The sequence below is a fragment of the Anopheles merus genome, chromosome 2L (genome assembly GCF_017562075.2).
Source record: "Anopheles merus strain MAF chromosome 2L, AmerM5.1, whole genome shotgun sequence".
Classification (NCBI taxonomy): domain Eukaryota; kingdom Metazoa; phylum Arthropoda; class Insecta; order Diptera; family Culicidae; genus Anopheles; species Anopheles merus.
Genome location: NC_054083.1, coordinates 28958078 through 28983345, shown reverse-complemented (window position 1 = coordinate 28983345; position 25268 = coordinate 28958078). Strand labels below are relative to the sequence as shown.

At 45.7% G+C, this 25268-nt stretch overlaps 1 protein-coding gene across 1 annotated transcript in view; it reads left to right on the top strand.

Moving 5' to 3' along the window:
- Positions 1 to 25268, top strand: part of LOC121594672 — a 67273-nt gene that overhangs the window by 2182 nt on the left and 39823 nt on the right. Inside the window, exon 2 of the mRNA XM_041918216.1 lies at positions 9753 to 10583. Within this exon, the coding sequence (XP_041774150.1) occupies positions 10027 to 10583 (557 nt within the window). The 5' untranslated portion in view covers positions 9753 to 10026. The remainder of the gene's footprint in view (positions 1 to 9752; positions 10584 to 25268) is intronic.

The following is a 25268-nucleotide window of genomic DNA, read 5'->3' as shown; positions in this document are numbered from 1 at the left end:
CCAATCCGGCCAGCATCGACTCGCAGTGCCGGGTTGGCTAATTAGTGCTTATTAATTGTTCGGGATGTTTATGATTAACCACCCTGATGCCAGGCGAGCGAAGCATGCCAGCTTTAATGGTTTGCAAAAGATTTACAGTTTGGTTCGCGTTATCATCATCACCATCATCTTCTTCTCCTTCCCACTTTATGGGTTTTTGTTTGGCTTCTTTTGCCACAATTTGGCGTAGTAAGGGATGGGTTCCGGCTAATCCACGATGATTAAATTTGAACCATATTTCACCTTACGGCTTGACACTCACACAGACACACGAACGCTCAATCCTCATCCCTTTTATGGGATCTTCGAGGCTCGTGGAGTGATTTATACCGGTAGCTGTTAATACGTTTGCTACCCGTGCTTCTTCCGCGTGCCGTAAGGCAGAAGTTAATAAATTTTCCCACCGATTAAAGCTGTACTTGCAAGGGTGGGCTTTTAGGAGGGTCTGGTTGGCTTGTGGAGGCTTGTCTAGAGCAATTTGAAAGAATGTCAATCGCTGGGCATCAACAGGATCACTTACAAATTCTGACGATTGGGTGGTTTTAATTTCATTAAGGATTGAGTAGGATTTTCGCTTATGAAGTGTTTTTGAAATGGAATTATTTTGTGAGATAATGTTAAGATAGAGATACAGCAATTTGTTATCTAGTTATCATTCGATTGTCAGCACAACAGAATCCATTTTGTTCTTTATTAACGAGAAGTACATGGGAGGAATTCGATAGTGTAGATACTATTGTACGGGTTTGTCAACAAGGACCACGTGAGTTCTAATGTTATTTGAACTGATAAGTGAAATATTTAAAAACCTAATTTCATAATTAGAAAATTCCTAATTTTATATGAGATGTTTGAAACAAAAGAAAAAAAAGAAATTTTGTTTTAGCAAATTGTACTGTTTCAATGTATAAATTATAAAAAAAATCAGTTTTTGTTGAATTTTTAAAATCAATCAAAAACGAGGGAAAAAAGTTTTCATCAGTCAGAGTCATATGAAATCATGAATGTAGTGACTAGGGCAGCGCTCTTCAATCAAATTATAGGACATTTTACTATAATTTGCTTGAAACCAGATACAGTAGGTGATCGCTATCTGGATGTGTTATACTGGAGTTTTTTTTAAAGTGGAAGTTCGATAACTGGAGTGATTCTCAGTTAAAAATCACATAAAGGTCAAAATATGAAGCATGCGGAATCTTACGAAGGGAAACTCATAGCAATCGTGCATTTTTCTCACAAATTTAAACTCTCAGTTAGCGGTCACCTACAGTAGTTTAAATTACAGTCCGCATTTATAGCGTATCTTGGGCAGTGATAGTGTAAAATCATAAATATAAAACTAATGTACAAAAATGTACCAAAAGCTAGTTTTACCATTCTAATTCGTTTCAGCTTAGAATAAGCACCTAGTTCTAAGAAAAATCTTCCAATATGTCTTCCAAAATCGGCATATTTTGGATCGACTTATTGTCATGGCTATTAAGCGAATCGAAACTAAAGAGCATTTACATCTTAATCTCTTTAAAAATAGCATGCAGCCCATTATGGACGGTTTTAGGGAGATTAAATAGAACAAATTTCAGCACTACCACACGGAAGTTGGAGCCATCCGTGTAGGTTGAGCTCCCATCATAGTACGATTCTTTTCTGACATGCAGTTCCGCTGACCCTGGCAGAGACACACCGTATCGGTTTGTGGGGCTTATATTTTATTTTCACACTTTATGTGACCTGCATACCACCGGAGACAGCCAGTATAAGGTGCGCATAGATTAGTTCCCGTCAAGATAGGCATCCGTATGGGAAGTGGTTCATTTCCTTCAAAATTTGTCAACCGAGGAGATACGTACGATTACTTCGTCAAGCTTGAACTTGATGCTTGTCGCGATGTTTGCGTTTTGCGCAAGCAGCAGTGAACGATTGCGCAACTTTGGAACGCGGTGAAGGATGTGTTCTACCAGGGAAGGGATACTGACAATTAGATGGCAGTGTTTATGAGCGATTGATTTGTCTGTGACTGTTCTGTATCGTTTTGTCTCAGTGTAGCGAGTAATTAATTGTTTCCGTTTTCTGTGTGGGAAATCCAAAGCGATTTTTGCTGTGGAGTTTAGTTCTCTAGGCTTTTTATTAATTAAACTTTTCTATGATTCTACAGCTTTTAAATCAAATTTGTGGAGCCCTATAGAATTTCATCTAAAATTAAACAAAACTAAAAGCAAACAGATTTGAGCACTAAACATCAGGTGAAGGGATAAATTACACTTGCCCGTTTTCTAACCTGCTCCTAACTAGAATGTGTCCAATTAAATGTGCCCTTCTTTTTGTGGATACCGGTTGCCATCCGCTGGAAGCCTTCGCTTCGTAGAAGAAGCAGTAAGTTACACCTTTACCTTAATGAAATCTTCCAAGATGCACGATGCGGTTCCATTTCGCTGCTCGCACAGCTCAGCTTCAGCTCTAACCTAATCAACTCGATGCTGCTCCGGTAGTAGCATCAGCGCCAACCACCGCCACCGCCCAATGCAGCATGAGCAAGTTTTTCGACCACTGCGAGAGACAGAAAAGTGTTGCTTTCCGTTGGCTTAGAGAGCATCTGAGCCAAGAGCACAGCCAAGGTGTGTACAGTAAATGGGGGGTTGGTTAGGTTCGTGCGATGTAGATTGTTGCGAAAATCAACTTCATATCGTTGTAGGGTTGCACCGGCGATACGCAATGCTGCTGCTGCTGCTGCAATGCAATTGGGCAAATGGGTGGACGGGAGCTTGGGATTGAAGAACAAAGCTCTCTGGTGTCGATAGAATGGGCACATGGGTGGTGAATGATAGAGAGTTGGTGTGGTCGCGTTTTGTTACGACGGCGAGGGCCGACCAGCGGGCACACGCGGGATGATTTATGATGCCCCGTGTTCTGGTGCCTCCGGTTTCTTGTTATGGTGTTTTGGACGGTGGACACACTGTGCGGCGCTGATCCGTACGGTGGTTTGGTGAGCATTGGCGAGCCGAGACGAGCACACGGAGCCGGTGGTGCTTAGTTTGGGGCGCAGTGTGCTGATCGAGTTGAACTTCGCGACTTGGGTTGTGCAAAACAGTGAGGTATGGTGACGTTAACTTCTGAGCTGAGCTAAATGAAGCATTTGGTAGTTATGGTAAAACTTGCCACATTATTTACTGGTTGACTTGTATTTTTAGCATGAGAGCAACTTGTAGAGTGGAACATGTTTATGATGCAGTGCAACTTGTAACGTTACAAAATTTATTCTTATTTATGAATAGGGATTGTCTTCTATGTAGAGAAGCTCTAGTGGTTCACGATGTTTTTGAGGCAGTATCTGGTATATGTATTCAAATGAAAGTGCTTTATGATTTTTTGTTATTTTATTTTAATCATTCATTCGCTTCAATCATGATCAAATATTACCTTAATTCTTCAACAGTGATATGCAACAAAATTATGTTAAAATTGTTGCTCCCTTTTCATAATCTGCTACTATTATACTTTGTTACCGAAGATTACCTCTTTAGTACTTTATGTTATTTGGTAGTAAAACATTCCATATTTTCTACTCCAATAACTTACAGTGGTGGCCACTTTAAGTATACACCTCATATTTTCAACTATATTCTGTATTTGAGGCTTCTTGGACAGTTTCTTAAACCACTTATTGGAAAACTTTTTACATGCCTGCAACATTTTTCAGGTCCTCTAGAAGTTGGACAGTCTCTATTAATTTGCAAAATGACCACGCAGCTTCCCAATATTGACCTATAAGGTGTTGAAATTGAATAATTCTAGTTATTAGTCATTAGTGTTAATCAATAGGTCGCATTGGTACTTTATAGGCGTAATAAATAAACTATGTTAAGAACTCCAGTTCCAAAAACTTACAAAATGGCTATGCTTGGTTTTCCACGAAGTTATAGTATAACTGAAGTTATAGATACCGTCTTGAATTCTTGCACTGGCACAGCCAAAGCGTATCCTAAGCGATATGTGAAGACGGTATTCCGATACGCGGTTTAAAGAACTATTCTGGAAGCCTTAAAGTTAACTGGTGCAATGCAAACTTCATCCAAAAAACACCCTATTCAGCTGCTGACCATGCTACGTTTTGCTTATTTTTTCTGCCTCCCCCAATCGTTTATAGCCAATTGCAACCCAATGTAAATTGGCATATTGTATCGCCGAACGCTGCACACGAGAATGCAAAATTTCTTTTCGTCCAGTGCGTCCAGTTTCCGGACAACCGCAGATTACAGGAGAGGTACAGGACAGAGCCACCCACCCAGCTTTGGCAAACCAACAGACACACATACTTACACCGTTCGATGGCGTAATGAGAAATGCTCCAAATTTTACCATTTCGCCTGCCGGTCTTTGCCAACTAGATCGGACTGCTCCCGATCACTTTCACTTTCGCCGTGGCCCTTATGCGAACGATTTTTTTTTGCAATGGCTCTACAACTCCCCCTCAAGCACGATCAGTACGTGGCGGGTGGGCATTATACGTTGCGAACCGTCGTCTGCGGTTTGCGATCTGCGTCCAGGGTTGTCCCCTTGGTGGAGGTGGACAGAAGGGTACGTGCAAAGTATGGTTGTTATTTAGCGTGAATTCAGACGCGCGATTGAAACGCGCAAACGATCTTTCAGCGTGTTCCTGGTAGTGGCAGCATTCCAATCACGATCCTAAGCCCTGGTCCTAGCCTGTCGATCAGCTTGGCTTGTGGTACCGACCTCGAGGCGTCTTTAGAGCAGACCCTAGGCCTCGGATGAGAGTGCAGGACGTGCTTCCAGATGCAGAGTTAAGTCGTCAGTGAAGCTAATGCTGCACCGGCAGCCTCCTCCCGGCAGTCTTCCCTAAGCGGCGATCGTTTTCTCCAGCCCATTGTGTGGCGGGGTGTACATAAATTGCGATCGTTAAACAACTCTTGACCGATCGTCGCTTGCGGGCGGTTGCTTGGAACAGATCAGAAGTGGAATGCAGAAATTTACATCTTAATAAACAAACTCGTCTGTCAAGGCGGCCATCACAAACGGTGATGGTCTTCTGGGGCAGGGCTCGTTGAATTACCAAACGAAGACTTTGCGTCTGGCAGAGCTCGAGGTTGACGAGATCACTTTACGGGTGAGACCAAGGAGCGCAGCACCAGTCAAGAGCGACAGCATTGCGAACGAAGTGACCTCCTCCACCTCGTCTGCTCCGGGAAGATGCGACGCGTAACGTCCACTGGCATCCTCGACCAGACGTCGGGATGTGGGAAAAACAGCCCATATTGGTGTATTGTTTACGTGTGCTTACATGCAAATGATCGGTGGCATTGCGCAACGAAAAAGATTTGGCGGCAGCGCTACCGGGAGGAGGCGCAGCAAAGTTTGCGATCGGTTTTGCCTTTTTGCCAGGCGCTGTTTAATGACCCGCAAGACACGCCGACGATGTGCGTGTAACTGCGGGCTGGGGAGGGAGAGAAACTGCGGGACCATGCAGTTTTGCTGGCCATTGAGACACGCTGACATTGTAATTAATTAAGTTCCCATTACGCTTGCGCACTCATCGCTTACGCCCATATGTGTTTGACATGGCATGTTACGTGGGCACTGGGGGACTGTTTCTTCTGGAGAGTTTCTGGAAAGGATCCTAAAGAGCGCATCGAAATGAGCGATTCGGAGGGGAATCAATGTTGCATTTCTGGGTGTAAAATTGATTTTATCTACAGTGACATTATATTTTACGTACGGCCGTGATGTGTTTGGTTCCTTATTTGGGGGACACGATCGTTGCTCCAGTTCCTGGCCGTTGCAGTGAATTGGATCAGCTTTCATTAGTTCTTGTACCGCCATAATGTGTTTGACCTTATTTCGGCTATCTTGATATCCAACAACGACCCAGGATGGGGTAGTTACTGACCTGTGGCCTTGTGCGGTTTGATGGCAAAACAGGGTGTTAATGTTGGCGCCGGACTTAAAAACTGACTTAATGTGCAATGATTGCAAACAAAGTATTGCACCCACTCACACAAGGAACTTGTTATTATTCTTCATACTACAGTCTGGACAGATTCATTCACCCTTAATCTAAGGTCATCGGAAAGACCCACCTCGTCTCCTGGTTTCATCGATAACATCCCCAATCCCCAACATCTCGTCGTCTCGTCCTACAAAGGAGGGAGCACCAGGTTGCATCGATTGAGTAACATCCGCCACGGCCACGGCGTCCACAATGCGGGGGGACTGGTGAGCAAAAAACCTCACTCTCATTCCCCAGTAAGACCAGCTAACATAAATCTCACATGACAGGTCGGGGAAAAAATTACAACTAAACCATTTTGTAGCTGCCAGCCAGCAGCACGATTCTAGGTCAAACGCGATACGCGCCCCGAACGGCATTCCGCGCAGTGGCGGTGCCAGAAGAGTTCCAAGTTCAGTCACCCTTGGCACGCGGCCCCCTTGTGCTACCTGTGCACCTGAACAAAAAACTGAAGCAATAATTATCTAATATTACGAAGAGCAAGAGAGCTAGAGAGGGTGGGAAGGCGCTGTGGCAGTAAATTTGGCTTAACCTGAACTTCATGCTACGGTGGGTTTGGGGGAGCTGACGCGGGATATACATATACGGGTGAAGGTGAAAAGACGAGATCGCAGTAGTGCCCACAAGAGACGCCCGTTGTTGATCGACCGATATATGTGAGGCTCGGCTAGACACACGAGAGAGAGAAACGATGAGGAGAAAGAGATGTAGGTTAAGCAGGTGGTACCTGCACCGAACAACCACTTGCTCCGGGCGGCTCAGCTGATTGCCGCAAGGGATGGCGATCGTTTGCCTGCGGCGCTGGCGTTGGCCACAACGCCAAATAGAGAGAAAACACTCCAAAACGCCATCGACATATACAGCCCGCAGCACATATGGACGGGTTTCGGGCTGGTCGAGCTTCTAGAGCAGTTAGAGGCGAAGGAAAGCTCTGCCCAACTTTTTATTAGCGATTAGACGTAAATATGGGCAGAGATAGAAAAAAGCAGGGCAGTCATCAAGATTGTCTGGGCGTCTAGGCGTTAAATTTAAAGCACCAGGGAGTGCTGCTGCCGTACGCTCACTGCACTGTCTGGGTCGTTTGGCGAAATCAATTTGCTGGTGAGATGATTTTGCAAGATCCTCTCAAGTGCGTACGGTTTTTGTTGAGGAGCGATGCCGACAGACGGGGACGGAGATGACCCAAATCAATCAAAATATTGATCCTGCATTCTGCAACCCGCTTGTAACGAGCTGCTGCTTGCTTTTGGAAGATGGTTGTGCAATGATGGGGCACTCCAGTGGAATTCAAACTCCCAACGCGCAATGATTAACGATGCCCGTAATTACATTACTATTGTACGATGTGGCTTTGGATGAACTGTAGATGCCTTGACGGTGTGTGGATCAACAGAATCCAGTTTTCTGTGTCGCTCCGGCGTTATCGGCGACCATCGCCCATATGATCATCTGTCGCTGGAGTAATCCCATACGATTATGGTGCGTCACACCCTCGGGGCGGTTGGGCGCCGAGCCGGTCCTACAGAGGGCAGTGACATGTTGCCACGGTTTTATGTTACAGTGCGGGCGCGAGCGCACTCAAAACAGCCCGCTTTGTGTTTGGCCACCGTTGGTTGCCTCCCGATGTTTTTTTTCCTTCCAAAACTGGTTCATTTAATTTTGGAGTGCAAAACCACCGTACCCGACGATCGATCAATCGATTGATCGAGTGGAAACGTTTGTCAGCCGACTGGGTGACCCACCTGCGCCAGGCCTAGCCAATGCATTGGATTGGAGTCCTGCAGCACACAAGCTGAGGCTGTATTTCATCGCATGGCGTGCTTGCGAAATGTTGCGCTGACCCAAATTCGACTAGCAGCAGTGGCAGCCACAACAACTCATGCCTGCACTCATGGGTCGTACCTTTTGACCACCGTTTGGCCACCGATCGAGACGAACCCGTTGGCGATAAAGTTATTGGCAAACGAACATTGGGCCATTCTCGAAACATACACACCCAAGCCATTAGAGCAAAAAAAGGGGGGGGGGGCGGGTGACAGGTTAAGGATGCAAGAGGGGATCCCGCAGGGGTTAAGATTCCAGGGACTAATGGAGTGATTAGTGAAAGTGATCGTTTTAAATATGTGGGCACGTGCACGGCGAGGCCCTTTTGGCGAGAACACTACTCGGCCGATCTTAACGGGGGGGAGTTCGTTCGTTCGGGTCAATCGTAAACAGAAACTAGGTTAGAGGTTTGTTTGCCCTGTTTGTGTCTGCAATTGCTTGTCCACGCTGGCGCGCTGTTGAAGGGGGCAAACCTTTCGAACCGCAAAATCCAAGACGTGGGTAAAACGATCGGACCCTAGTGCTGTCCACACATATGATGGCGGGCGCAGGCAAATCAGGTGCTCGTTGGCGTTGACCAACTGCTTTGGACGGAACCCGACTGTGCTCGTGCTCGAAGCTCGAGATGGACAACATACGATTGCACTTTGTTCGAATGCGTTGGGGCAGTGTGCGGGTGCTGATGGAGAGAGGTACAACGCCACGCATGCAAAGTGCTGCACGCCCCAGGACGGTTCGGGGATGGTGTGAGCAAAGCAAATGGCAACATTTACAATGTCCATGTGTTGGCCATCGTAACAAACACGGCGGTACACACGGGGGCGGTTGTTTGCAGACTCCCGACTGCCCTAAAATTGCGCAGCTCGACAAACAGGTGAACGATTGGCGCGTGATCGAGCATAAAGTTTATGACCGGGGCAGATGCCTTTTAAGGCGTGACTGTGTGGATCAATATTTGAAACACTTTGGAGACTATCGATTTTAGTTGACCGATTCAGTTTGATGCATTCAGAAGAGGTAGCTTCCAAATGAGGAACGCTGTTTGTCTACTGGAAGCTTTAACGGAGCAAGCAGTTCTGAGTTTGAAGGCGTAGCTCATTAGGAAATCTTCACTCAAACGCACTCGGCTGCGTAGTACGGCGTCCGATTTCCGGTACTGCACTGGAGTGTGCGGAAAGCCTGGACATCTTTATGCTGGTCTGGTGCACGTAGCAGAGGGATTGTCCTTGTCCTTCGCATCCAATTAGTAGCATCAACATCGTCTACCGAAATGATATGACGCTCGTATGCCACCGGTTACACTAATTGATGATATAATCGCCGATGAAAGATGCTTCTCCAATCGTTGATTAGTGATTTTGTGTGGGCTTGTCCGTTGGACAGACTGCCCTCGACTGTCTTTAAACCAGGAGAAGATGCTCATTGGATTAATTATTATCACTGTGAGGAGTTTTGTTTGAAGGTTAGCGTTGTCATTGCGATTGCGTTACGTTGACGATGATTAGGCTCGACAGTAGGAAGGAAGAAGCGAGCTTTTGTGTGACGTTCAATTCCGCAACTCTGAGTATTTGATTGTTTCTCATATTTCATCGAAAAAAGCGTGATTGAAGCATCATAAAGCGATGCTGACGGAAGTTGGAGTTGGGCTAGTGTTCATGAAAGCCTTAATATAAACATTAGAGTCAAATTCCTCTGCTGTCTATCTGTTTGTTTTTAATCAAATGATTGAAAGTGGAAGATGTCTGACATAACCTTAACGATGAACTTCGCCTTGCTTATTCTAATCATGAGATTTTCATCTATGAGACATTTCAATCTTACTAAATGCTGATATCTTCTTCGTATCTCTTTTTCCCCTCTCTTACAGCCGACTGCCAGTGGGGTCCAGGATTGATGGGTGTTGAAGGATTGTAGTAGCATGGTATTTAGGGGGTTATTTTAGCAACAGCAAAACAAAAACGCAACCATTAACGCAACCACTTCGCAGCCCCCGCTGGGTTTTATGCAGCAAGTCCTTGGCACGTGTGTGAGGCACTCTGGTGGCGCGCAACGCCGAATATGACACACGCTTAGACGGGTGACTGTCAAAGCAACCACACTGCACCGCAGGTCTGACATACGGACGAACCACCCTTGTCGCGATGCCCACCATGTCTTCCACGTGGATCGAGGAGCGGCCGGGCGACCACGGCGGTAGTCCGGTCGCGCGACGACCCCACCGCGACGGCTCGGAACCATGCTCGGACGTGTTCAGCAACATCAGCAACCAGAGCGCCGGTTCGGGCCGGTCGTCCGGTGTACGCCGGTTCGGGGACATCTTCCGCAACCGGCTGAAGCTGGCCGGCGTGGCCGCGATGCGCACGTTCAACGAGAGCTTCCCCCAGGAGTGTAAGATACACACGGACGAGGAGAACGGTGTGGAGACGCCCTCGCCGAAGGGTGCCAAAGCGGTCGGCCGGATGGGCGAATCGTTCGATCGTTCGCTCGATGCGGTGCTGGTGAACGAACGGGCGGCCGGACGCCGGGATCGAACGTTCACCGAGCGCAGCAACACACTGGCGGGCACTGGTGGAACGGCGATGACGGGGAAAGGTGCTGTAGGAGCTGGCGGTGGTGGTGCCGGTGCTGGAGGGTTGCGATCGCGCCGCAGCTCGACAATGTTCCGCCAGCGGACCACCCTACAGCGTACTTCGAGTGGGTGAGTAGTGTACCCTTTTTTGTTTGTTTGCTGTTCTTTTGTCCCTGGATGATAAGCTTGAAGAATTTCGTGTAATTAGACGATTACTCGCCGTATCTCATCGTGTGCCCTCCGGGGTAATAATTTTCCGAGGACAGCTCGTGTGGTGACTTTTTGTTTGCGTGCGTCCCTTTATGTCCAGCTATCCAACCAACGCTATCAATTAACCGTCCAAATGGTCTTCACACGGTCGAAGGGCGACCACAAGAAGAACCCTTTGCAAGGTCAGGGGCCCCACTAGTGTCGTGCTCCTGAGACGACGGTTTTCGTCACTGATTGGCGTCTAGGTCGAGAAGGGTTGTTTGTGTAGTGGCGCCTCCCCCTTCCCTCCCTTCAAGACAGTATGTCTATCAAGCGTCCGCACCGTACATCACGCGTTACATTTAGGGAACGATAAATTATTACATCAGTGTACTTGATCTTCATCTGTATCGCTCTCTCTCTCTCTCTCTCTCTCTCTCTCTCTCTCTCTCTCTCTCTCCCTCCAGCACTCGATGACGATCTTGCTCACGATCTTTTGCCCGGGACAATTAATTAATAAGGCTACGGGGCCTTTCAAGAGCCATTCGGATGAGGGTTAAGGCCGGAAGCGGGCGCTTATATTTACAAAGCGTTTCAGTTTCAACAGGTCCCGCTCGATTAGGCGAAGTTTGGATGGGTCGTGGCAGCGGTGGCGGCACCATTAATTGAATAAAATCGTGACACACGTTGGAGGGGGAGGGAGCTGAACACAGAGCTGCAATACAAACAGTTTGGCATCGATGCTAATTTCTCAGCTGATCGGACCCGGGGGCCCGTGCATTGGCAGGGGATAACTATAATAGGTGTGAAATTCCGCAGTGCGAGAATTTTGTTTTTTACCCCTCCGCGTCATTCTGTGCTTGGTGCGAGGTATGCTGCTGCTGCTGCTGCTGTGTGGTTTATCGTGTCGAGTTGCAATCGGAAAGCGAAAGGGAAATGGAACCCGCTGACCACCGAATGTGGAATGTGTCGGCAAATTAACGTTTGGCTGTGTGCCATATGGATTGATTTATATCAGTGGGAAAAGAAGGGTATTTAATGGTAGGATTGCTATTAAAAGCCTAAAGTTTTAGCAGAGATTAAGGATTTAAAGCTGCACCAAGCTGACAGGAGGTGTCTCTTTTTGATGTTGATACTATTTGTTACGTGCTGTTTAAAGCATTAAGCATGTGAGTTTCTTAATTTATGTCGTAAATGCTCTGCCAAACAACAAGACTGTGGCTAAACGAGATAATTGCTGACATAAAATTAGGTATTATTATTATTGAAAAATTATGTAAATGAACGTGATTATGCGTTTAAATTGAATGAATTCATGTTTTTCTTTCTCTTTTACATGAACGTGAACATAAAATCCCAGTGTAAGCGTGGTATAATATGCAACTAGCAGATGATTTACAGGCAAAAATCGTTAATTTGAAATTAAAAAACACACACAGTTCACTCTGTCACTTCAGGGACAGGTCACTTTTTCGCTATTTAATGAGAACCAATTGTTCCTGAATGAGCTTTGGAATTTGAATCGCCTTCATGAATGCATTACCCTACCTAATATGCCTACTTTCGCTATCTTTCAAGCAATCAACGCTTGAAGCGAAAGGGAGAGCTGAACGGAGAAATCGGAAGCATGAGAACGGTGGCGCACGGTTCCGATCGTGATGATACTGTGGCCGGAAAATCCAATCAAACATTGGACTCTCACACTCGGTTTCGGTTCCTCCCTCACATGCTGCGGGTTTTGTGGTAACCTTCACCCAATCGCCAAGCCGCGAAAGCGTGAAGATCACGACGAGATGGATCGCCAACGAGAGGTCTCAGAGGGGATCAAAAGGCACACACCGCCGCCTAGCGTGAAGGTCTCGCTCGAAGTCTGATTTGCCTCCCGCAAACCATCTCATCACCGGATGCGTGAGCTGAGTAAGGGAGGTTTTGAATATAAACATATATATGAAGGGAAAAGACCCCAAAAATGGATGCGCCGCGTCATCGCCATCTCGAAAGGGAAGCGATGGTCGTTACAGACAGACGAATAAATATTCATCCGTCCGCGGTGGAACGAATCGCGGTGCACACCTTGAGGCGTTTGACTCGTTTAGTAAACGGTTTTTGGACACCACTCTATGGGGACTTTGGGCTGCATCTTTGGGCGCTTCCAATTAGTCCAATATCATGCGTTTTAATGAGGCAGATGATCAGCCGCGGCATCTTGCTTGCATCCCACTATTTGTATCGTGAGATGATCGTGGCACGCGCCACCTTATGCCTAGGGTTCCGGTGTCGTGTCCGTTTTCTGTTGTTTTGGAGAGTGTGAAGTCAGAATTTGCATGCATACGCCAAGATTGTGTCGCGAAGTTTTTATGCTTTATTGGTACAGAAATTGGTTCTGGCTGGCGGGCAGCTGACGCCGGCACCAAAATAGGACACTCACGATCGATTTGACATTCCCAGCAGCGGTCCAAGGATCCAAACAGACGCCGCCATAGCGGAGCGCTCGTGCAGAATAAGCAGGGCTGATCCATTTGCCGTAGCAAATTGAGTGCAAAACTGGGGAAGGTCAGCCAAATTGGACGTAACTGGTGTGTGTGTGTGTGTGTGTGTAGGATCTTAACCTCCTACACAACTTCACTTCGACCGAAAGATCAGACCTCAGCAGGGGGAGGTAAAAGGGCACCTTCCTGTTGCTCCTTTAAAATATCATTAATTGATGCTTCCGAACACGCACCGGTGGAGATGGTGTATTGGTTTGTGGTCTCGTGGATTGGTCAATGCGTTTCCTTGGTATTTTCGACAGAGCGCGCTTTGCGGTTACGGATAGGCTCTATGATTAAAGCTCACAACCAAAGGTTATTCATGCCTTATGTCTTGTGAATGAGTCGAAATGGAATTTTAATTGTGCAAATGTGTTTAATTGTTGATTTTAGCGTCTTTCAGTGTTTTGTTGCATAAACTGCTTGAACTAAGACAAGGCTGATGAAGATGAAAGTCGGTGGGGTTCAAATTTTGGAGTAGTGTGTATACATCTTGAATTACTTATGGGTATTTTAATCAATCTAAATTATAATTTTTTTTTTTTTTTTTTATTCAGAAAGAACGGCTTCGGCCGTATTGCTTAATGTTAGGGTATAATCATACAATTCAAATGATTGCGAGACATTTCCTTCTCGCAATTATGGAAGGACACCTTATTCCGGGTGTGCTCGGACAGTGCAGATATTATACAATCCAAGTCCTTCTCGAATGGCCTATTTTTTCGTAGCAGGGGTCGAGATCATGCGATCCATCGTCGTCCAATCCAGTTTGTTTTGTGAAGTCCATTCGTGGCAGGGGTCGAGATCGTGTTGTAAGTTGTCATCCGGCGTATTTGTCCGGGTCATCATACGGATAGTCTTGGAGTTTTCGAAATATCCATTGCAGGTTCGATCCAGTCCGTTTTGAATAGTCCAGTAAGCGTAGCAGGGGTCTTTATGAAATTTAGCTTCCAACGCTTTCGAGTGACGGTATGCATCTAGCGTGTTTTTAGGAACCTTTTTTTACGAAGGACCTTGTCCTAGCCCTTGGCGAGGATCTATATGCCGGGATCGAGGGTTAAAATCTTTGCAAGGACCTCATCCATGCAAAGATCTTCTGTCTCAAGCCGTGCCTGAACCTCCAGCCATACATATCACGCACATTCATTTATACATTCACACATACAGTCATTCATCACAAGCAAACTAGCGATTTACAACATGTAGCACAAGGACAAACAAATGGAGTATGAATGGGAAACATTACTCTTCCGGCCAACCAACCGATAGCAAGCCGTCCGACGATGACAAACGTTCGCACCCCGACGGCACAAGCGCATGCCAACACAGACGACCGACCACCGCACAGCCAGCCACAAGAGTCTTGCCATAGGGATGTCACACAGTTAAACCGTTAGCTCTGCAGAACCCAAAGATAATCCCTAAGAGGCTCCAGTCTGACCCAGCTAGTATATTCCGGATGGGGATACCAGGAGATCTTCCCAGTTTCTCGACTGCATCCAACAAAGTGGGTCGTGCAGCCTCGTATTCCTCGCAAGACCATAGAAGATGGTCTATGTCGTGAAATCCAAGGCCGCAGCCACATGCTTTCGAGTCGACCAGTCCTATACGCTGGAGATGTGCGCCCAATGCGAAATGATTAGACCTAAGTCTAGACATCATTCGAATGAATGCACGCTCTCCAGAGATGTCGCGGAACCAAGGTTTCAAAGAAACTCTAGGAGAGATCGAGTACAGGTACCTCCCGAGTTCATCCGTGTCCCACAAGCTCTGCCAGCGTGCAATGCAGAAAGCTTGTGGGGCCCGTAAGAACTCGTGAGGGAGGATGGGTCTATCGTAAAAGGACCCTTCCGAAACACCCTTCTTGGCCAAATGGTCTGCTTTCTCGTTTCCTAAGATGCCGCAATGAGCAGGCAACCATACCAGGGATATTCGAAACGATTTTTCAAACAGGGAGCTTAGGACTTTTAGAATTTCTTTTACAAAATAGTCTGGGCTCTTAATAGCCTTCACGGATTTTAAAGCTTCAAGAGCACTTAGGCTGTCTGAAAAAATTACATACTGATCCAGAGGGCATGCACTTATCAATAGTAAGGCATAAAAGATTGCGGCGAGCTCCGCTACATAAACTGAGCATGGTTGGCGTAATTTAAAATATGCTTGGGTACACGTGTTGTATACACCAAAACCAATGCCCTGCTCTGATGAGGATCCGTCAGTGTAAAAATGGTTTACATTTGGTTGGCCATGTCTTTCCACAAAGATGTTGGGAATTGTCATCCAGCGAAGATTTTCAGGGATAGTTTTAATTGCCTCCTTCAACGAGGTATCAACACTTAAAATGGAACTGTAGGACTCTGATAAGCTGGCACAGATTGTATTTTGAGATGTACTAGGGTGCACCTGTAGAGAAACAAAATCACGATAGACCTCCATGATTTTGCATTTAGACCCTATCTCTTGCAGTGTTTCAAAGTTCTCGATTATCAATGGATTTGATACTGTAGAGCGGACGAAGAGGCGAAGCGATAGTAGCTCAAAACGCAGCTTTAGCGGCATCACTCCGGACATCACTTCGAGTGACATGTTGTGAGTCGACTTCATGCTACCTAGTGCGATTCTAAGACAGCGATACTGAATCCTCTCAAGTCGGATTAAATGCGACTTGGCTGCCCAGTGGAAGCATATGCAACCATACTCCAAGACGGACAGTATCGTTGTCTTATATAGGTTAAGGACGTCTTTGGGATGGGCACCCCACCAGAGTCCGGTAATCGTTCTGAGAAAGTTGATTCTTCTTGTACATTTCTGTACCAGATAGTCAATATGTTTCCTCCATACATTTTTGCTATCAAACCAAACCCCTAGGTATCGAAAAGATCTGGCAATGGATATCTTTTTACCATATAAAAAGATATCGACCTTTGGGTCAACCAAATTCAAGCGTCTATTACTCTCAGTGTTGTAAAAGAAAGAGAATATCAGCATTTCCGTTTTCTCTGGAGAAAACTCGATACCCAGGTTTGTGGCCCACACTTCTAAATTGTTTAGTGTGGTTTGCAAAGGACTTTGAAGGTCGGTGATGCTGTTGCTGGCGACTGAAACAACACCGTCGTCCGCCAATTGCCTAAGGCTGCAGCCAGGTGCAAGGCATGTATCAATATCATTCACATAAAAATTATACAACAAGGGGCTCAAACAGGACCCTTGTGGTAGTCCATAGTAACTGACTCTCCGAATTTTCATGTGGCCATTGTCAAAATTCATTGCCTTTTCCGAAAGGAGGTTGAATAAGAAGTTTTTCAGTCTTGGGGTTAAGCCCGCAGATTCTAACTTTTGACACAGAACATTGACTGATACTGAGTCAAAAGCCCCCTTGATGTCAAGAAATACAGATGCCATCATTTCTTTGCGAGAATGAGCTATCTCGATTTCGGATACAAGCAGCGCCAAGCAATCGTTGGTACCCTTGCCTTTGCGAAAGCCAAATTGGGTACTTGACAAAAGGTCTTTGGATTCGAGCCAATTGTCCAGTCTAAAAAGAATCATTTTCTCAAATAGTTTTCGCAAGCAAGATAGCATTGCTATCGGTCGGTAAGAATTATAGTCTGATGCCGGTTTGCCAGGTTTCAACAAGATGGCTACTTTCACTTCTCTCCACTCCAACGGGACGGTGTTAAGCTCCAACATAATGTTGAATAATCTCAACAGCCGTTTCCTCGCCAGATCTGGCAGATTATGGAGCAATTTGTTCCGAATCAGATCCAGTCCTGGAGACGAATTATTGCTGGAGTACAGAGCAAGCGATAGCTCTACCATTGTGAACGGTGAATCCATGTGTGGATCACTCCCATGTGCACATTGTTTAAAAGGGTGTGCTTGAGCGAAATCAGGACAGACTTTTTGTGCAAATGGCTCTAGCCATGTCCCAGAAACCCTTTCGCTCTCGTTTGTTGCTTTGCTGTTGCGCATCCTCTTCGCCATACTCTGAAGCTCCGTTAGCGAAGTGGAAGGCTTGAGGTTTTTGACATACCTCGGCCAGTATGACCTTTTTTTTGCTTTAAGCAAGTTTTTGCACCTACGCTCCAGGCCTCTATAATGGATGTATAGATCCATGGAACCGGTGTCTCTATACCTGGCAAAAGCCTTCCGCTTCGCTGAGAATGCCGCTTTACAATCCGCGTCCCACCAAGGAGTGGGAGGTCTTTTAAAAATCCTTGCCTGGGGGGGCGGCCTCGTTTGGGCACCGAGGGCGCACTCGTTTATCGCCATAACGAGATTTGTATACTCCTCATTCACGGAGAAACTGGGTTCTACGCGGTTTAGCAAAGCGGTCATTTGGTCGCCGTATTTCGTCCAGTCGATGTTCCTCGTTAAGTCACAATTAACGGGGACTTGATCGACTGTGCGACTCCTCTTGATAATCGAGATCTTTATTGGCAGATGGTCGCTGCCAAGCGGGTCTTGGATTACCTTCCACATAGAATCCAGCCCTAAAGACGATGAACAAAGAGATAGGTCTATTGCGCTGGGTCGTGCCATAGGTGAGGGCACCCTAGTTGCTTCGCCAGAGTTTAAAATCGTCAAACTGTATGTGTCGCAGATATCCCTAATGATTGGTGCACGATTATCGTCATGCGTACAACCCCAATCTGATCCATGGGCGTTAAAGTCGCCCAGGATGAAAAACGGTTTTGGTAGTACCGTTACTAAGGTTTCAAGATCCTTGTTGATCTTCTTTGGGTCCAGATTGGCTCCCGGTGGGATATAAATTGAAGCAATAGAAACGTCAAGATCCCCTAGCTTTGCCTGGATTGCGACGTATTCGATTCCCTCGGGTGTGGGGAGGGGTATTCTGTTGAAGCTGTGACTACTTCGAATACCAATTAACACTCCCCCACCTCGCCTATCACTAGATGGATCATGTCGGTCTTGACGAATAATATTATATCCCGGGAAGGTAATATTTTTATCGGGTGAGAGCCAAGTTTCGCTTAGGGCAAATGCATTACAATTATATTGCCCTAGTAATACTTTAAAAGAATCTATTTTTCCCAAAAAACTTCTGCAGTTCCATTGTAGTATAGTAGTCGTTGGAGGCATTAATCATCCAAGCGGACCATCATACTTAGACATGGCCATTTTGATAACCATTGCCTGACCATTCCTCTTAGGAAAGGAAATGCCAAAGGGATCAGCCCGGAAAGAGGTTCCGGGAGGGAAAGGGAGTCTAGGAGGGATTGCAAAACCTCTGTCAGGCTTGGGAGGGATTGCCTGGAGAAGGATCTGGGTTCACTAGGGAAAGCCAGATTGCTAGGATTGGGTAGGTTACGGGAAGGTGGACGAGATCGAGCATCACGGGGGGCATGGGACCCTTGGATTGGCGTTGGGTCGCATCAACGTGACGTCGAAGTGCCTTTTTAGGGGGAACAATTTTGTTTTTTCGGATACCTTTAATTGACACTCTCGGTGTAATCGATCTTTTTACTCCTGTTAGAGGGGCCAGATTGGGCAACGGTTCATTACCCTCAAGGAGTGAGAGTGTATCGAACGGATTCACTTCTGAGGTTTTCTTCAGAACATCGGCGAATGACCTCTTTGAGTTATAAAGGACGGCTTTTTTATGCTCGGCCTGCTTTTTGCGGTACACTGAGCAAGTAGAAACTTCGTGCCATTCCTGTTTGCAATGGACGCACTTTTGGTTGTCAGCCTTGCATTCTGCCGTAGAATGCGGTCCTTTGCACTTACCGCACCTAACAGAGTTGGTACAGTAAGGCTCGACGGATGGGTACTCGCAGACCCTCAAAGTACAGCGTGTTTGGCAGTACTGTACCCTCAAAAGTGATCCGGAGTGAGGAAGTCTCACGGAACACCTTCTTTCCGTCAACCATTTTCGAAGCGTACAGTTTTTTCACTTCGAGGACCTTGACACGAGGCGAGGATTGATAGAGGAATGCCCCTTGTCCGTACTGAAGGATATCCTCTAAGGGGTATTCAAAGTCATCTACCACACCGATGACTTCCACCAATCCACCGGGAATATACACCCGGTAATCCTCCGTATAGTCCGGATCGGCCACAATTGCATTGGCCTGCCCCCGGTCCTTTGCGGTGACACGCAACTTCTTTGGATGCAGTCGGATGACGTCCAAAACACCCGGGTATTTTTTGTAGATCGATGCTGTGATCGATCTAACGTCAAGCGGCTTGGTACGAGGCATAAAAAAAACATTATGTGCCCCGTTAAAAGAAGCATGGTACGTTTTGGCCCTTGAATTTACATTCGCTTTAGCAGAATCATCTCGCGATGTTGAAGCCAAAGGTTCATGTAAAACCTTTTTCTTCGCCATCTGCCCTGGGTCAGAACTTTTGCGCTTCACTGTAATAAAGCCTTCATCAGAGTCGTCCATAGGCTCCGCCTCCATGGGAGAGCCCGAGCCAACAGTTCAACTGCGTGGAGGACAAGGATAGTAGGATAAGAGAGGATCACTTACCAAACACAGGACAAATGAGAGGAGAGCGCGCTCTTCAAGATGCGAGCGCGCGAGATGCGAACGCACAAAATGCGAGCACAAGAGATGCGTGCCGTACGCACCTGTATTGTTGCTCAACACTCTCAAACGGGTAACACACGGGCAATCACATACACTACACACACTTAACACAGTACACTACGCACTGTACACTTACTACGCACAGCAAGCACAGATCGCTTCACGTTCAACTAAGCGTACGTAAATCTTCGTGTGTGTATGGTGGGGTCAGTGGCTTGACTTTGGCCGTAATCATCCACCTGGAGCGCGTATCGAGAACGTCCGATTCGCTTCGTGGTTGGCGACAGAATGACTAAATTATAATTGATGAACAAAAAAGTATATAAAGTAAAATAAATGAAATTCTGATGAAATCACTTAACTGTTTGTACACTATGTGATTGTAAACACAGGAATACTGTTTCTTACTACCAACCGTCGCTACAAATCCCGATACTCAAAAGAAATAAATTTACATTTTCTTCAAGTGCACTCATGTGCATCGCCGGTACAAAATTAGGTGCAGAAATTACAGCATCATCGACGGGTCGGCTTGACTTTCCTTCGCAACGCTCTAAAGCCGGCTAGGTTTTTATCTCGTCCGTCGTCCGTTTATCCCTACAAAGAATTTCCGGCTTTTCGATGGCACAAAATTGCTTTCTTTGTGCGCTGGACAGGCAATTTTTCTTCACTCGAATGCGGAAGTGACCTTCGGAGGATGACGTTACTTCTTTTTATTTGCCCTCAGAATGTAAAGCACCGTGTTCAGCGTAACTGTTGGGAGGGAGATGCACCAAAGTAATGTGTCCCGGAGGGCAAAGATATATTTTCACTTGTTCGCTGCTTAAAAATACCGCCCAAAAAAGGAGGAAAACGTAGTTAACATCTTTTGCAATGTGCATCTGAGGTAAGAGATGCACCCTCGTTTTGTAGAAGAAATACCGAAGGTACTAAGGTAGTAAGTCGTAAATTTGACTAGACATTACACCTTTGCAGACTGGCCCACGTAGGACCTTTGAAGGCGTTTGCAAACTGCCAATAAATCGACTAGTAAACTGCCAACGAAACATACCTTATTTTGTAACGAAAATGAAACGCTTCACAAGAGATATTTCACTTTCTTCATTATTGAGGTTTAGTAATTGTAAAGGTTATTGAAAAGAAATAATGAACACCGTGCGGGGGAAACTCCACCAAACTAATCGCTGATGATAGATAATTTACATTTTTTTGTACACACACACGCACCATCAAGGCGTGTCAGTGCTAATTTGTGTTGACCACAATTGGAAGAAATTGGCGAATGAGCCTCCACGGTACCTGCTGTGCGAAGAAGAGCATACTCACACGTGCCTCAGTACCTTGGACCCGACACCGATATGCATCTGCACCGGGCACCGGTTTGGAGCATAAACGAACGAAATGTGCAGAAGAAAAGATTTCACTCTCTAACAGCCGCTGCCATTGATTCATTCAGCAAACAACCATCGCTGCCTTTCGGGGAGCCGACCGCGTATCAGATGTAGCACAATCGCACACAGCACACAGATTGAGATCGTAATGTTGCAATGCAGGAATCTAATGATATTTTCACTCCTCGCGCACACTTGCTGTATAGGCTGACCTACTCCGAGTTGTGTGTGTGTGTGTGTGTGTGTGTGTGTGTGTGTGTGTAAAAAAAGAAGTGAAGTGAAATACGAAGGTAACCGGAATGCTCGTTAGTAGTAGTTGGTGAGCTTTGTTGCATTGTGCTGACGATGATGCAGAAGAAGGGATCGGACGAGTGCCGATCAGCTGGCTGTTGGGAAAGGGCTGGCACAAGCGTGCGGTGACCTAGAAAAAAGGGAGCTCCAGGATGCTGGGTTTGGTGTTTGGGTTTAGTGCTGGAAGGAAGTAAAGCATTCCATATCAAGTTGGAGCATGTTTTTCCTCCTTCCGGCAAGAGTGTGTGATTGTTTTTTGCTCAGCCCGGGTGAAATACGACGAGTGAAAGTGTATGTAAATTTCCGGTGGAAGTTTTTCCAATGTCATGTTCTGACTTTACGGTCCCGGAGAATGGTCGTTAATTCTTCATGAAAAAAGGGAAAAAACTAAAATAAAACTTTTAATCTATTAGCAAGGAATTGTTGAGTACTTTTAACTGAGGCTTAAGCATAAAACATACTACAGTAATAGAAAAAATGTAAAACTTAAAAAAGGAAATATTAAAAAGAAATGAGCTTAAAGAAATTTAATTAAGAAAGGAAGATAATTAAAAAGGCAGTAAGAATAAACAAAACCAAATATTTTAATCAAATAAAATAACAGCAAGTAAATGAGAAACCAAAAACAAAAAAACACGTACAAAACAAGACACAAAATCCCATTCAAAACACAATTAAGTGTATGATAAAATAACAAATTACATAAATTATTAAAGTAAAGAGATAAAAAGCTTATCATAAATAGTTTGAGGCAATCAAAGGAAATTTAAACTGCTTCATGCGGATAGCAAACGAGTAACCGTTGTTCTGTTTTTGATTGAATTTCACACCCACCAACAAGTAAGAATAATGCAAGTATTCGAAAAGTAGCACATCCATCAAACCTTCGAAAGGAAAAGTCAAACAGTTTTCTGCAAATAGTTATCTGATGCACACTTGTCTATATCCGCTACACTCGTTCTACTGCTCTGAGCTACTGGATGCATGTTACTTTCTAGGTTTACTTTCCATTTTCGTCTATACGTCCACCAAGTTTGTTTTTTTTGCATGCCTTCTGCTCCTTCGCGACTGAAAACCTGTCCCCGGTGGGGAGGTGTCGTGCTGCAAATCTTATCGTCATCGGTGCAATGTACTCTGGAATGGTTGCACTTTTGCTTACCCCTGGTCCAATTCGTGCCTTTTGCATGATACTGCGAGTCAAATTGCCACTAGTATGTGTTGTCGGGGAAGCATTTCATTCTGCTAGGTTTTATCAACTGTTTGCCGTTACGATTGTGATAACAGAAGCTAGTATATGATAGCATTGCTCAGGTGAAGTTAAAATGGGATGAAGGTAACGTATGAACAGTAAACACTATTTGAATGGGCCTTTCCAGCGGAAGTGCTTCTAAAAAAACCACTGTTTCACCCACTGTTTTAATCTTTGCAAGGAAAATGCACTCGACTGCTTCTCAAACTGTGCACACGATAAACCAGTCGGACCGGTTTCCACACAGTTGCTCAAAGCGGCCCAGTGAGAGTGAAAACGCACTAGCACATAGAGAAGCTTCTCACTTTCTTCCCGGTTGGTGTCTTTGTGTAACCTTCACACAGTGTTTTTCCATTTCCACTTTCCTAACCGTAGGCCGGCTTGCAGCAATGCAAGTCCCCGTTCGGTCGTGGTCAGATCAGTCATCTGCAGCTGCATTGCTGTTCCGGCTGCGTGAAGCTCGTTGCGGCGGAACAACAACAGACAGATCTAGATCAGTGGTGGGGAGCAGCTGGATGGCAGGAGAACATCCGGGCCCATCCTTAATTGTGAGTGCGTGTTCAAAATGCAGAACATTTCGTAAAACCGGATCGTGGTTATCATATGTTTGCTTGCTGGAATTTCTGTTCCGGTTTCATGTGCTCGATGGTTTCTAGACGATCAGATTCGATTTGGTCGGTCGTGTTTCCTTACATGTTGTGATAGTGCTCGGTGTGATGTGTTCAAAGCCGGTTAGCTCATTGGCCTTTTGATACTACGGTCAAACGGTTTGCATGGTCGATGCACTTCACTGTGTGTGGCTTGTGCTGTGCCGGTTCTGTGCAGTGAAATATGTGCTCGCCTGGAGATAGTTTTCCCGAGAATTCCACACGACAAAGCATTGATGGGGGATGCATCTGACGTTTGCAGTATCGATTTTCTCACTGGAGAGCGGAAATTGCATTTCGAACTTGAAGCTGCATTTTCGTGTGTACGTGTTGTGTTGATGCGTCGGTTGTGTGCGTGCCTGTGTAAAGGGTGGGAATTTTGTATGATGTTTGTGTGAGGAGTGAAAGAAGACCCAAAAGTGTTTTGTTGCTGGTTTGATTGCGAGGGACAATGTACGATAGGGTACGGCGTTTGAAAGGTGTGAGTAGGTCAAACAAGAAGCATTCACATCAAACAGGTAGGAACGTATTCACTTGTTGCCTTATCATCATATGTAATGGTGGATCAAAGAGTGAAAAGATAGTGAAGAGAGAGTTGTGGAAATGGTCCCCTGTTTTGTTCATATTTAGACTTGACCTTCGTGAAAGTTTAATTCAAATAAGTTTGAATAGATGTCAAGGGTCGTCTTATACCTTGTACATTACCCTTTATTAAGCTTTCTCTCTGTCATTTGGTCACTGTCGACTTCTTGAACCAACTTCAAACGGTCTTTAAGAAAATCATTTTACAAATGTATCGTAATAACTCAAACAATCCTGAATTCATTTGAAAAGTACTAGAAGTGTATCTGAAAGAAGCTTCAAAGAAGCTTTCGCATTTAAAAGATGTGATGAAATGTAGGCTACATGTCTTTAGTACAACTTCTGTATCACCAATAGCCACTAAAAGAACTGGTTTTGTTTTTATGTACCTTTCATAACTAACAACCATATAGATTTCGCAATCACCATCCAAATAGCTCATCAAATTAGCTGAATATTCAGAACACGCGGCATGCCCACTCTCTTAGAACCGAATGTAGTGGCGCGACTCAGTCAATGACAGCCGAGGTTCTTTTTTGGCCTTGCATGGAATTGCTGGCACTCACAAAAACCACCGCTCCTTCTTTCCCACTAAGAGCCACTAAGAGCACATTGCGCAAGAGCGAACTGCACTGGTTGGAGGAGTGTATCGGGCGATAGATAGTGTATCCAGCGTATGCAAATTTAGCAACAGTGTAGCGTCGTGTCTCGGTCTGGGTTGGGTGACATGCAGCAGCAGTAGCTGACCACGCGTGGGGTCAACCGGACCGATCTATTTCTGTGCAGCGTTAGTTCGATGGCTTTCACCTTCTAGCAGGATCGGTTATTTTATTTCTAACCTCAAACGGGGAGTGTGCAGCAATTGCAATGGCAACTGAAACATTCGCTTTTGCTTTCCACGCTTTGCATTGCGATACGTTGGACAACTTGTTTTGGGGAAGGCGAGCGGCAATGATCTGCATCTGCGTCGAGGTGGCAAAAGGTTCATTGACGCGATCGTTGGGCTTCTCCCGGGACGCGACCGGTAACCGGAATGGTGTCACTGCAGCTGACGATGATGACGGGTATATCTAAGCCCCGGGTTGGGGTGCGCTTGGGGAAAGGGAAATTTCAGAGCAGCCAAACCGGTGGACGGTCAGTCGGTGGTTGGTTTTTGATTGCCGTGAGCTGGCAACTAGTTAGGCACCACCATTGAGCCGCCGTGTGGATGAACTTGTTGACTCATGATTTCATGTTGGGCCTGGTTAATGTGCTTCACTTGGTGTTTGTGGTGTTGAAATGATGGCTTACCAACGGTTGACTCATTTTGAGCATGAAGACGTTGTCTATTGAGAGATACATTTTGTTTTGGTTACTTTTATTCAACAATACATATTGAGCAAT